The sequence below is a fragment of the Scyliorhinus canicula genome, chromosome 6 (genome assembly GCF_902713615.1).
Source record: "Scyliorhinus canicula chromosome 6, sScyCan1.1, whole genome shotgun sequence".
Taxonomy (NCBI): Eukaryota; Metazoa; Chordata; class Chondrichthyes; order Carcharhiniformes; family Scyliorhinidae; genus Scyliorhinus; species Scyliorhinus canicula.
The window spans coordinates 117,101,599-117,116,629 of record NC_052151.1 but is presented as its reverse complement, the minus strand read 5'-3'; the positions used below and the strand labels follow the sequence as shown (position 1 = coordinate 117,116,629).

The following is a 15,031-nucleotide window of genomic DNA, read 5'->3' as shown; positions in this document are numbered from 1 at the left end:
TGTATCTTAGTATACTCCATAGTGTAATGTAGTGCAGTGTTTTAGCTCCTTCTGTTATCCTACCACCAGGATCATATTCACAAAGTTCATGAATCGACTTGCTTTCCTTTTTGAAATGACTACTGTGCAATAAAAAAAAGATTACTTTAAATTTTTACTTCATTGTCTTTCAGACGTTTGAGCGAATAGGCGTCTTCATGGGGCTGAGATTTGTTTTAAGGTATTTTCCCAATCTTTAGTTTGTAATGAGGGACAGATGAAGAGCGGGCAAATCACCTGCTTCGATACAGCTCTTAACAATATTCCGAAAATACATTGCAGCTTATGGACTTCACACTCCAATGGCAAATGTTTCATGTGGGCATCATTGGACCCCAATTCTCATTCTAAAAAACCTTACCACCTTATTCAGGTAGGCACCTCAGGCACAAGGTTAGGTGGGGGGAGACATTTCTGCAGAAGCAGACAGAATGGGGATACTGATGCGACCATCAATTCACGCAAAACAAGGCGTTGAAGTAAACTGTGGCTTTAATCGACTATAACAGTGCCTGCCTGCGACTGCTCTGCTACTGAGAGCCCCCTACAGGGCTACTGCTCTTTATACCTCCCCTCAAAGGGCGGATCCAGGGGCGGAGCCCACAAAGGCACTAACATGATACATTCCAGGTAATACCTTACAATGGTCCACAGGTGGAACCCTCATGGGCAACAGCGTGGTACAGTTACATACATGGTGAATGGTTAATGCAATACGTTCACCACAGATACAAGTCATTCCCCACTGTTTTTAGGGGCACTACACCAATAGTGGTTAAAACTATGAACCAGTGATGGCCCATAAGAGCCCCGTGGTTCTATTCACACACAGCAACCATATATTTTTGGCTTGTTGCAGGTCCTACGTGGGATACTGGGGCTAATGCCAGACATCCTTTCTGTTGCCTTCAATGGGTTGGAACGGGCAGGCTGGGTAACGGGCAGCCTGTTTCTACCTCCGCTGGAGTTGATAATGATCCTCTTAAGGAATTCACTGAAAGCAGCTAGAATGACCAAGTGGTTTGAAATTTCTTACATAAAACTTTGAACACTGCATTCAAACTGAAGGTTCTTCTCTCCTGATTACCAAGAAGGTCACATATTTGATCAGAGCAAAATGTTCTGGCTGCTGGAGGTCTGAAATAAAAACAGAAAGTGCTGGAAAAACCCGGCAGGTCTGGCCACAGCTGTGGAGAGAGAAACAGTGTTAACATTTTGAGTCCAAATAACTCTTCTTCAGTAGAGGTTTTGAATGTTGATCATATTTGATCACTGGATCCAGACTGGGGTGAGACGGCAGATTGCAGCGGTCCTGGGGGTTGGAAATTGAAAATCTTGCCAGAATTCATGCTCCTGATCTCTAATGGTGGAGACCCCTCCTGGAGGATGGGGAGAGGATTGGACCACTTGGTCAAAGAACCTTCAAATACTCACTCTATTTGAAGTGTTTCCAATACACATGGTCTGATACAGCAGTGTGAATTGCTGAATTCAGGAGAGGCCAGAGAAAAGAGGGAAAAACAGACTGGGAAAAAAGGCGTCAAAAATAAAATACAGGAAAAGGAAACCAGACTACCCCCTCTGCTGTTCTGAAGCTTGCTCTAGTCATCTCCAAAGGGAAGCTATTATAGTTTTAACTGGACAATGCTCATGGAACTTCTAACACAAAGAAAACCTCCTGGAATTAATGTTCATTTTAGTCACACCGATAAGCTTGAGGGGCGCCGAGAGAGTGTAGGCATTGGTCACTGGGAAGTCACAAAACAAGTCCGACAGTTCATCCCGCTCCTCGAGTTCATAGGTGGCATCGTTAAGCATTCGTTGGTGCAAATGGCAGGTCTGTTCAATCTTCAGCTTGTTAATGTCGCTGCGAAGGCGCATCAGTTGTCTCGCCAGCTGCTGGTCTTGCAGGCGCATCTCAGTCTGGTTTTTAAAAACAAAAATCTGTGAATTAGTACAGCAACAAGCAGCAAAATTACATTGACGCCCATTCAACAAATAAGCAAATGTTCTCATTCGCTGTTCGCAGCAGAAGAATCCCAAAATGTTGGATGTCATGATTGTGTGAGTTGTATATGGATTATAAATAGGGACAGATCAGAGGAGCTGAAAAAATACTTCCAAACTTTGCCAAATCCACGCAATAACTACGAATATTTAGGAAAATGCTTTCAAAAGTGATTCAAATAAGTTTTTTATATCCGGTATTCAAAATGATCAAACAATAATGGGGCTTTGTGAACATTCTCTCAGGTCAAACTGAAGATGGGCTGTGTAATTGAAGGGCAAGGCCAAACATTGTCATCCCTTGTATTGATCCAAATTCATCCCTATGAAGCCTATTATCAGTATTCACTCATGCTTGAATAAATTCACCTTTCATTCACACCTTTTTTTCGCCAAGTGGACGGGCAATCCTTTAATCCATCTCCTTGCTTGCTCCAAGAAACAATTCAAATTCAAATAGAATACAATTCATGGTCCCCACAAAAGGGACATATTAGATCCTGACAAGAACAGGCATTACACCTGATCTTGGGCTTGATCTTGGCCAAAAGGCCGAGAAGCATCAAGAGGACGTATGACCCAGAGTGTGAGCAGAGATGTTGAAGACCTAGATATGGAGATAGCTCCTTTCCTGCACCCTTTCCAATATATATGTATATAGTTACAAGTAGTTGTTAAAGACTTGCTGCTAAAATACAGAAGACTATAAAGACTCCTTTAACAGACACATTCTGTAACCAACACCAGCACAACAATCATCTATTGCCACTCTGTTCCTCTGACAGCACCCTTGCTCAGTCTTAACATTAGCATTGGACTCTAACCACCCGTCGAACATTTCTTCTTTTATTTTAGTTTCTGATGCTGCCATGTCCGCGTTCTCGCTGAGTATCACAACATGGTTCCTCATCCACCCTTCACCATCACAGAACCGCATAATTATTATGGTGCAGAAGAAGGCCATTCAGCCCATCACATCTGACATCAAATCCAACAGAAACAAGTAGAACTTGTAATGCAAATAACAGGAAGTAACGGACAGGAACTAGAAACTGAAGACAGAAACAAGCAACATCCCAATCACAATGAAAACAAGGAGACAGTGAACAGAATCATCAAAATCAGGAAGCAGCAATGCAAACAGTGGAGGAGTGTTTTTTCTGTCTCAGTGCCATTAACTTTACATTTCATTATCCATTGATTAGTTTCAATCTGCTGTCAAAATCTACATCACCATTCACATCTACATCAATTATGTGAAATATATAATTTGCTTTGAAACTAATGACCATTGACCAACAGCAAGCTGTGAAATGAGTTGGTTCTTGAAATGCAAATCTGCTGCTGTTACTAGGATGTGCTGGGGATTGAGTGGTTGAGTGAGTGGCGCTCTGGTGGACAAATCATCTCTTTTATGATACATTTGGAGAAATATTTTTGGTTCGAACTTTGTTGAGCCCTTGTGTGCATGTCAATGAGCTTTATGCCAAAGGGATTGAATGACTAGCAGCTTTGAGATGCTGGCATAATATTCAAGGCACACAGTCAGTAAATAGATCACTGAGGTAATATTTAAAACTGCTGTGAATTGAGGCAAATCCAAAAGGAAATTAAATAAAGCAGTCTGTGTTAGTGCTATCCACGTTCCAACAATATACCCTTAGAAGATCCAGAAAAGGAAGGAGTGTCTTAACCTTAAGGATAAAAGATAAAAGTGAATGCATTCAAACTTACCAATTCCTTCCTGAGCCAGCTCAGTGCCTCGTCAATATTTTCAAAGCCGCTGAATTTTCCTGAAGTCAAGCTGCCATCCATCACAGAACTCCCGCTGAGCTGCTTTGGTGTTCTCTTGAGGCTGCTGGGCTCCTCGCTGGGTTTCTTTGTCACTGGGAGCTCTTGATCCTCCGACGGCTTTGAGCTTTTCCAGTCTTTCCCTTCAAGTTTGGCTTTCCACTCTAGATAGGAAGGCCTTCTGGTTTCCAGCCTCAGTTTTTGGGTGAGTGCTTTCAGACTCCTCAGATGATCATCATTCTGACTCTCTGGGTCGTCCTGCCCATCTTCGAAAAGCTTTATTTCAAGTTTTGGCACAGGCTGCGTAGCCATCGTGTCGTATTTAAACTGTAGCTGTTTTCTGTAAGAGAGAAGCAGATCCCTTGAAATCCTATTCTAATGAATTGTGTTTGGAAAGATTTCAGTCCTCCTGGTTTTGAAATTTATCTTCATTTAAGGTACTTGAGAAAGGCACTTCATTATGGGTTGGTTTTAATATTATTGCTTTGTATTATAGCTGTCTTTTGTAACAGTGGGGCATTTTATTCACAGCATGAATTAAAATTACTTGATTTTTTAGAGTTACGCCTTTACATTTTTGCCGATTACTTTCAATGCAGATTTCTAATTTTTTCAATGCAAATCCTGATAGGTATCAGAAGAAGAAATACAAAAAACAATGTTTGAACATACGCAAAAGATAATTTCTTACTTCTACCGGCTTGCTTTAGTGTACAACTCTCTAAAAGCACCTTTCTATCCACCCTTTTTGCAAGTGCTGAAATTTCTGTCCAACATAATGATGAAATCCAAAAATGATGGGCAATATTAAATATATTGCAATATTGCAGTTGTCAAACTCAGTAATGCACTTCTTTGCCTGCCGATTTGATAACAATACCAGATCCAGGCTCCTAACAGGTTATTGATAGATTTGTTGTGAGTCAGAATTAGGAAGTAGCAGTGCGGATATTTCAGGAATAAGAACATTGGAGGCAGTAACAGATACCAGGAGGTTAACTTATGGATTCTCCCATTCAGCCATTGTAAATTTGGCGGGAGATTAGTGGGAACCCTGCTACCCTTATCTAGGGTTTAAGCTGAAGTTACAGCAGCCGATTGGAAGTATCGGCAAGTGAAACTTCGGGGTAGGATGGTGGGAACTCTTGTATAGAATTAGCTGGGGTTTCCATCCACCTCCCATTAACTGGAAGGATATCGCCAAGGAAAAAAGCAAAGGGCAGATTTAATCCACAGCAACTAAAAATGACTACTATAAACTATCTCCTGCAGATCAGTTAGGCACACTCTGCCTCATACTTTGTGAACATTTCTATCACCTAGGTGATTGAGACAAGAATAGAAATACAGAGGCCTGCGCCCCCCCCCCCCCCCCCCCCCCCCCCCCCCCCCTCCCGACATAAAATGCTGCATGAATTGCAAAGATTGTTACCTTGACGCTAAATCTCTGGGGCAAAGCTTATACAAATGTGATGGTACAGCTATCATACAGAATGAAATGTGATGCCCTGTTTCTGACAGGCAGTTAAGTTCTTTTGTTTATTGCCTCCTTATCTGACAGTGCCATGTTTCAGGGGTTAGAGATTTTCAACAGCCTGCTGCCATTTCTCATCTGAAAAGGAAATGATTGGCAGAGGAAAGCCAGTGTGCATCTTGTATACCCATTCTCCTCCAGATACACTTTTTAGGCAGACCTCCAAGCACTGCCACTCAAAGCAGGTACGCAGCTGCTTGAATAAATAAATTGAGGTTCTACGCTGGTTTTCAGACGCCACTTGCAATTTAAATGTAGAAATGTGTGGAGAGTGCACCTTGTCTGCTGTTTCCAGATGTACTGGACATTGAGTGCCTGACCCCCAGCATCTTTTACACAGATTGCTGCAACCTTTCTGGAATAATTCTGTTTTTTTTCAAACGTTTTTGGGGCCCGAAGGTGGTTTTCTGCAATTCCAAATTGGCAGGCGAAACAGTGCATCTCTTCGACACTGACAACTCGCTGATTAATGTCAAGTGAAGTCCAAACCTGAAAACGACCAAGCTTCCTTGACTGTGGCCTTGGGCAAATGCTGCAGGTACTACCAATTCAAGCCGGTTTTGGGCCAAGGTTGACAAACCCTTTTGATGTCAGTGTTGTGTGCACATTTTCACAAGTGTCTGCCTCCATGAACCCCCTCCATGTTTCAATCAGCTACGAGTAAAGCCTTACGTTGACTATCCTCTCACGAAAGTGGGATCTGGATGTTTTAAGGAAATATGATAATTTTTCTTGTCTATTCCCCTGCAGCCTGGATATGCTTGTTCTACATTGGCTTTCTGCTGATAATAACACCCAGAACCCTGCTGGTTTGGACAAAGTCAGAGGTGCTGAACTAGTGCGCCAAAGTCGCAGATTCAGTTGTCGTGCCTCACATTTCTGAAAAGCCTGGCACATTTATACAACTTTGGGATGGTTACAGCACAGGAGCTGGCCATTCCGCCCCTTGTATTGTGATGCCCATCAGAAGCAGCAATTCACTTAGCCACTCCCTAGCCTTTTCCCTGTAGCAACTTCTTGGTTTTGAGTTGATTCAGTTCCCTTTTAAAAGCCTCAAATGACCCTGCCTCCACCATATTCTCAGACAGTGCATTTCAGATCTGAACTTGCTGCGTGGAAACATTTTCCTCGTGTTACCATTGTTTCTTTTGCCAATTATCTTAAAGCTGTGTTGTGTGTTTCTCAATCCTTCTGCCATTGGTGCTGTCTAGCCCTTTCATGATTTTGAATATCTCGATCAAATCTTTTCTCAACCTTTCCTTCACGCGCTGCTGCCTCATGACGCTGAGGACCCGGGTTCGATCCCAGTCCGGCTTCACTATCCACGTGGAGTTTGCACATTCTCCCCATGTCTGCGTGGGTCTCACCCCCACAACCCAAAGATGCGCAGAGCAGGTGGATTGGCCACGCTAAATTGCCCCTTAATTGGAAAAATTAAAAAAAACTTCCCATCACTAACGAGAACAGTCTCAACTTCTCCAATCTATCTATGTAACTGAAATTCCTCATCCCGGCAACCGTACTCAGGAATCTTTCCTGCACTTTCGCTTCGCTCATGCCTTCACATTCTTCCTAAAGTGCGGTGTCCAAAAAAGAATACAATATTCCAATTGAGACTGAACCAGCATTTTTAAAGGTTTAACATGAATTCCTTGAATTTGTACTCTATGCCCTATTGATAAAGCCCAGTATGCTTTACTAACCACTCTCTCAACTATCTTGCCACCTTCAAGGATTTATGCATAAGGCCACACAGGTCCCTCTGCCCCTGCATCCCCATGAGAATTGTACCCTTTATTTTATGTTGTTCCAAATATTCTGCTTGCCAGATCGTTGTAGGTGGGAAATCTAACTGTCCCCCAGGACCTTCCCTGAATGTCTCCGACTCATGAGTTATTGTTGGAGACTTGGGGCAGGTCTACAGTACATACCTGAATAGTTATCCAGGAAATGTTAGACGGATTAAAACCTGTTCTAACATCTGGGTAACTACACAACCGACAACCCCTCATCCCCCTCAGCCACTCACACTGACTTCCCGTAATCAGCCCCCCTAAACCACCAACTACTGTTTGAATTATCCAACTGTCCAACCCCCGACCCAATTATCTTCCTGACCCGACTCCCCGCAACCACCGAACTACCCCCAACTACCATTCACCTACCTGCTACCTCACCATCTACCACCCTACCCTCCTACCACCTCACCCACCTACCAACTCACGCTGTCGCCATCATGCACACCTGCCATTGCATCTGCCTACCATCTCACCCACCTATCCCTTCTCCCACTTAGCACCTCACCCAACCTACCCATCTCACACAGATGCCATCTCACCAGCCTGCTACCTAACCCACCTATCCACCAACCCAACTCACCCACCTACAAATCCACTCATCCATCCTCGAAGATGAATTGAATGACATTCAAACTGGCTCTTTAAACTTACCATTCGGCAGCGAGAGCCATGACAAATGGATCATGTCCTGTCTTCTCCCGCCACTACACTACCACGTCAGAGTTCCACGAGAGAAGCTATGTTTTATATTTCAGGCTCAGAAGGTGCAGCAGCATCAGGTCTAAGGAATATTCAATCACGTGTTCTTCTCACCAAAGATGAATCGCTTCTCTATATTAAATCTGATCTATCACTTGCCCACCAATTGCACCAACCAGTCTGTGTCCTTTTCAGGTTCTACACAATCCCTCTCAGCGTTCAAAATACTCTCATATCAATAACAAATTTTGAAGTTGTGCCCTGTACACCAAGGTCTAGATCATTAATATATATCAGGAAGAACAAGGTTTTAAACTCTGGGAGGGGCAGCACGGTAGCATTGTGGATAGCACAATCGCTTCACAGCTCCAGGGTCCCAGGTTCGATTCCGGCTTGGGTCACTGTCTGTGCCGAGTCTGCACATCCTCCCCGTGTGTGCGTGGGTTTCCTCCGGGTGCTCCGGTTTCCTCCCACAGTCCAAAGATGTGCAGGTTAGGTGGATTGCCCATGATAAATTGCCCTTAGTGTCCAAAATTGCCCTTAGTGTTGGGTGGGGTTACTGGGTTATGGGGATAGGGTGGAGATGTTGACCTTGGGTAGGATGCTCTTTCCAAGAGCCGGTGCAGACTCGATGGGCCAAATGGCCTCCTTCTGCACTGTAAATTCTATAATTCTATGAAACTCCATTTTAAGCTTTCCTCCAGTTGAGACAACATCAATTTACCACCACCCTCTCTTTCAGCCAATGGTGTACCCATGTGGGTACCGTCCTTTTTATTCCGTGAACTCCAACGTTTCTCACAAGTCTGTTGTGCGGTGCTTTATCAAATGCCTTTTGGAAGGCATTTACCTGAAATCAACAGCATTACCCTCACCAGTCCTCAAAGTATGATTTTAAAAACAGTAAATTCACTACTGATTACATCAAAGTCACTCAAGCATGAACAATGCAGTCAATTGGGTGTGTGCAAGCTGTCAATCACAGCCTAGTAAAATCAAATCAAAAAGAAATGAATGAATGGCTTGCAGATCAAAGATTTGAGGGGTTAAAACCCACCTGACTGGTTTTCTCTTTCCAGGAATTGACAGGTGCTGCTTCCTGTGCCTGAGCCAGCAGGTCTGTTGCACAAGTGAGTGTTAACGCAGTGATGTTTTTCACTGCCTCTGTCTGGCCTGCTCTCTAGATTCCAGACACGGGTGTTTCTTCTGGGGGACTTCCAGACAGGGGTCTCTTCTGGGGGGCTTCGAGGCATGGGTGTCTCTTCTGACGGGTCTTGGGGTGGGGGGTGACCCAAGCGCGGGTACTGAATTGCGTTGAAGGTGGGGAGGGGGGCCCAGCCACTGGACCTCACTATCGGGCCACCCACTCAAAATGGCGGCCCGATAGCAGGGATCCCTAGGGAATCCCTTGCAATCTGCACCATGCAAAAATTAGGAACGCTTCCTGATTTGCGGTCCCAGCAGGAGCGCAAATCAGCAATTCAGCTCCTTTGGGAGAACATATCTCCCAAACGGAGAATCCTGCCAATTGTCTTTTCCTGTTGCTAACACTCTCAGTCACTGTTCAGCAGGGATTGTCCTTCAATGCAGACTGTAAATGCTGCTGGGGTGAGGGGAGGCGGGGGGTTAGCAGAGTAGTGGGGCCATTTGTAGGTCTTCCACCAATTGCCACCTCCAAAATGATGGGGGAAAATTGGGGAGTTTCAAACTTTCCTGAAAAATTCCTCCATTTGCACCTTTAAAGACCGCCATAAAACGCACTTCAGTCCACATCTGGCAGGAGTTTCTTCCGAATCTCTCAGACAACTCAGTCTTTTCAGAAATAAGATAATGAATCCCAGAGGTGATCAATCACAAATAAATAAACTGTAAGCTCTCCAGTAAGGAAATCTATTGTTTGGTACGCAAGCTGTCCAAAATCTTTTGAGCAGACTCGAGCATTCTCTCCAAATCATTGGCATCATTTTAGTACAGAATGTTGAGAATGGAAATGTGGAAGGTACAGTATTTTGATGAATAAAACAATTTAAAATACTTTTTCATAATGTTTTCCCACTACTTTGCATTTCAGGTAAGTAAAGGTTTTCTGTTTCACTTGTGGTTAGGCATGCCAACTTCATTCTATGAGGCAGGAAATTCAAATCCAGAATTGACTTGGTCCCAGGCATTTCGAATTGGACAGTATACAATCTAAATGAAATTCCTGACCACATTTGGGCTTCAGGAGGGCTCTGTTCAGGGACTGAACAGTTTGGCCCAAGACAACTGCCACTGATGTGCCCTTGCAAGAAGAGGTAGCCCAAATGGCCTTGTACTTGGCATTAGGCCAAAGTGGGTGGTGGTTTCCTATTTTAGCATCCAACTGCAATTCGTTAAGGATTTCCACCTCCACTACGCTATCTGGAAGTCAATTCCCTAGATTGGCCACTCCTTGTGTGAAGGGGAAATTTTTGATATCTGTCCTAAATTTACTCACTATTAACTTGAACCTTTGACTCCTTTTGTTTTCCTCTTGCAATCTAATTTAAAGTAGTTTTCTTGATGTACCTTTACTATTTTGCTGTCAAAGGTGGAAATGCAAGTATAAGTACAATAAGGAGACAAATTAGATTGTGGATTTTAATATGTTGAATACGGTAGAAAAGAAGACCTGCCTTTGTATAAAACTTTGGTTGGCCACATTTTGATTATTTCCTAAGTTTTAGGCACTCCTATTATAAGAACAATACCAGAGCCAAGAGAATGGACTTCAAAAACGCATCAAAATACCAGAGATATGAGGATATAGATCCAAAAGCATTTTGAGACGGTAAAGCAAAGGTTGTTTTGACTGGTGATCTGATAACAGGTGGGTCCACAGAATTACGCAGGCAGCAGGTCAGGTGGGAGTGCACGCAAGGCCCAGATATGTGGCCACAATCAGATCACAAGGCCTATTTATTGCTGCTACTCTCCACAAATCCTTGTTTTGGGCAGGATGCGTCCGGGGCAGAGGGTGCTCAGGGCAGAGATGGTCAGAGAATGTGATAGTCAGAACAGATACAGCATCTGCTGGTAAGCATCAGTGGGTCACAATCCATTTTATTCTTTTGTCTTTAATACAAAGCAGTTAGTAAGTGTTCTGCCCGCACAAAACATTCTCTCGAGTAGGCAGCTCTCTGATCTAGAAGTAGAAAATTGGGTGGGTTAGGTTATGGTGGCTAAATGTGAAGGCTAAATAGTAGCAATTCCTGAAAGTGGAGGGATACAAGTGTTACGAATGAAAAGAAGCAGCACTGAGAGCTGTAGGTATTTCAGAACTTACAGCAAGAAATGCATTGAGTTTGGAGGTCTTCAAGTTTCAACATCCATAAAGAACTGCCATGAAAAACTCTTTACCATCTCTCCAGCTTTACTTGATTGCATCTGAGATTCTGTTTAATTTTGGCTGAAAATGAACAGTTTACGACTTGTACTTCTTTATGTTTGGATAGGGGTATGGAAGTTGGCAGAAACAAAAATAGCATTTGAGGTTCTAATGGCTAATTAGCATTTATGAATGAGGTTTCTGTCTGGTCGAACTGCAATTGCCTGGATGGAAATCTGCCTAAACATTAAGGCAGACAATGAGTGACATGAAAGTTGTGACTACCACTATTTGTTGGAAATACTGTGAACTGTAAGGATAGTGAGAGACTTCAAGAGGACATAGAAAGGCTGGTAGAATGGGGTGACCCCTAGCAGATTAAATTTAATGCAGGAAGTTTACATTAATACAGTCACAGGGCCTGTAAATAGTTTGAACAAGAAAAAATATATATTAAAAATGAAAACAATGGATTATACTCCCCCTTTATCTTAATAATTACACACAGGTTTTTGGATTAAGATACGGATCACAATGTACATCTTAATCTACAGTGGTCTCATTAACACAAAGTCCCTTTTAAACACACAAGATCACAGTTCAGTAGAGGCAAGTTTAGGAGGTAACTGGATTTTTATATGTAGAGCAAAAATGTATAGGGCTACAGGGAGAAGGCAGGGTGGGGGCACAAGGTAAATTGTCCTTCAGAGAGCCAGCATACGGCAAGCTGAATGGCCTCCTTCTGTGCAGTAACCATTCTGTGATTTTATATGCGCTCACATCGTTGAAGGGCACAGTAAGAAGTCTTACAACACCAGGTTAAAGTCCAGCAGGTTTGTTTCGAATCACTAGCTTTCGGAGCACTGCTCCTTCCTCAGGTGAATGAAGAGGTGGGTTCCACAAATACATATATAGACAAATTCAATGATGCAAGATGATACTTTGAATGGGAGTCTTTGCCGGTAATTGAGCCTTTATAGGTCCAGGCGATGCAACTGGAGAGAAGGATAATCATAGGTCGTTGAGAAAGTTGTTAAAAGGCACCAAAGATCCTGGGCTTTAGAAACAGGTATAGAGTATAAAAGCATGGAAATTATGATGAATCTTTATGTAACACTGGTATAGTCTTAACTGGAGCATTGTATCTCATAATTCTAGCTGCTGCATTTTATGAAGGGCATGATAGGGGGTGCAGAAAAGGTTTATGAGAAAGGTTCCAGAGGTAAAGGACTTTGCTTTCAATTATGTGGATCGATTGATGACATTGGGACATCTCCTCAAGGAAGAGAAGTGGAGAGGTTTGTATCAACAATCATACAACATACAGTGCAGAAGGAGGCCATTCGGCCCATCGAGTCTTCACCGACCCACTTAAACCCTCACTTCCACCCTATCCCTGTAACCCAATAACCCCTCCTAACCTTTTTGGTCACTAAGGACAATTTATCATGGCCAATCCCCTTAACTTGTACGTCTTTGTACTGTGGGAGGAAACCGGAGCACCCGGAGGAAACCCACGCAGACACGGGGAGAACATGCAGACCGGGTCCGCACAGACAGTGACCAAGCGGGGAATTGAATCTGGGACCCTGGCTCTGTGATGCCACAATGCTATCCACTTGTGCTACCGTGCTGCCCAAACCATGCTGTTTGATAGGGACATTCAAAATCATAAGGGGTCTAGATAGAGGAGATGCAGTAAAACTGTTCCTGTTGGCTGAATGCTCAAGAACCTGAGTATCCCAATTTAAAGTAAATGGCAAAAGAAACGATGGCGACATGAGAAATAAAAACATTTACTAAGCTAGTGGTTAAGATTTGGAAAGGACTGTCAAGAGTGCGTGGAGGGAGGCAGGTTCAATTGGGGTTTTCTAAAGAGAGTTGGAGAAGCAACTGAAGATTTAAAAATAAACTTTACAAGACTACAAGGAAACCATGGAGGAATGGGACAAACTTTGAGTTACTCTTGCAGAGGGGCCGTACTGAGATGACAGGCTGACTGGCATCCGTCTGCAAAATAACGTTTCTGAATCCACAGCACAGGGTGTTCCAATGCTTATGTTCACTGTGTTCCAGTCTCTTCCAACATTTCAGAACTGGTTTTCTATTTTGAGTCGAAAAATTCTCCCATGTTCTTTCCAGTGAAAGTCTTGCTTAATCTGCACTCTGGGTGTATATTTTTTTGAACAGAACATACTTCAAATGCGAAGAACATTTTGAACATAATGTAATTCACAGCTATTCCGAAAACTGTTTGATCCACAACTGAATGGGTCCACAGCCTGATCATTGTAATAAAGCACTCCATAACAAAAATGGTAGGGGGGGGGGGGGGGGGGGGGGGGTGGTAGAGGAGATCCTTGTTGGTTCGTCCCAAATGGCGCAGGTAAAAATAAAACGCTTATTCCAGCCGACCCGGTAAGGGGGGAGAACAACAGTTTAACGACTGAGGTACATTCCCGCCAACATCTTTCAGGTTACCTGTAAGATGTTGTACCATTTGTTCAGGTCGGCCCAGAAGCAAACACAACATTATCCAGATTTTTTTTAACCAATCCGTAAATGAAGTGAAATGTAAATGCAGTTATACAACACTGGGACAGACGCTCTGCTCACCTGTATTTACCGAGATACAGACCATTGGGTCACCGCCGCACACCGCTGGTCAGGTCCATGCTGCAGGTTTGTGCACTGAGCTGTGCCGACCTGCACCTCATCACCCTGTGTGTCGGTCTGAAGGGGGGGGGGGGGGGGGACAGGCTGCGATCTGTGCGTCAGGGGTGTTGCCAGGATACTGCAAATGGTATTTTGCAGCCAGTGGTTCCTCTCTGCTCCTTGTTCGCGGTGCAGCCTCCTCCCTCCTTCTCTGTCTGCCTGTCTCCCCTCCTCTGCCACTGACAGGGAACCCAACACTACCGCCCCGGCCTGGGTCCTAGCGCCGCCCGCAGCGGCAAACCTGCTGCAGACACACCAGAAGAGGGCATTTTTCCACAACGTGCAGACACAGCGTGAGGAATCGGTAAACACCTCTTCGCTGCTGTAATAACTTGCTGTCAGGTTCCGTTGGATTTTTGAATCCTTATTAAATTTTACAAGTACATCCGCCAAGATTTACAACCGTAAATAGTGGCGGACTGGGTCTAAAAATATTGGTTGTCAGGAGACAAAGGGGGCCCACCCACAACTACAATGCTATCATTTAATTTTCATAACGAATAAATAAAATTTTCAAAAAATACATATGGAAAAAAGGGTACAATTAAAATTTTTGTGGAAAAAATGTGTATTTCTTAGTAAATACAGTGTACATGTACTGTACATATTACTGGCAGTAGATACCAAATGTAAATACAGAATGTTATAATTGAATTTTTTATTTATTTTTTAAATTTTAAGTAATTGGTTGATATTTTTAAATAGTTTACTGCACAATTTACACATTAACAGATAGTTCAAAAGCACAATAGAGCATTGCATGCAGTCCACTATATTAAGAGCAATCGTTTGTGTTCACTAGATGATTGTGCGAATCTGCCAATAATTGCTTCTGCATCCAATTCATCTAACAATTCCTTTTCAATGGATAGCAACATGTATGATTCCAAGTTCTCCTCAGACAGTGAATTTCTTAACCTTGTCTTTATGATCTTTAGCTTTGAAAATGTCATCTCACATTGGACTTGAGTAACTTGAGTGGAATAGTGTGCAGATGACTTTTTAAAGTTCATAAAGGTTATCATATACCTTGTCATGAAGTCTGTTGGATGCCAGAATTTTTAGTACACACGATGGGCAAGTGCTGCAAATTTTACAATT

General features: G+C 43.2%; 1 protein-coding gene across 2 annotated transcripts; it reads right to left on the bottom strand.

Annotated features, from left to right (window-relative positions):
• Positions 1-626: 626 nt before the first annotated feature.
• LOC119967429 (protein FAM167A-like) lies at positions 627-14,112 on the bottom strand. Of its 2 annotated transcripts, none has more exons than XM_038799965.1 (3): positions 13,854-14,112; positions 3,781-4,177; positions 627-1,962 (listed from the first exon to the last, which is right to left on the bottom strand). In XM_038799965.1, exons 2-3 carry the CDS (start codon positions 4,147-4,149, stop codon positions 1,699-1,701), a joined length of 633 nt encoding a protein of 210 aa, XP_038655893.1. In that variant the 5' UTR covers positions 4,150-4,177; positions 13,854-14,112; the 3' UTR covers positions 627-1,698. The 2 variants fall into 2 exon arrangements, with proteins under 2 accessions (XP_038655893.1, XP_038655892.1); XM_038799964.1 differs by having other exon boundaries at positions 13,832-14,110.
• Positions 14,113-15,031: the final 919 nt, after the last annotated feature.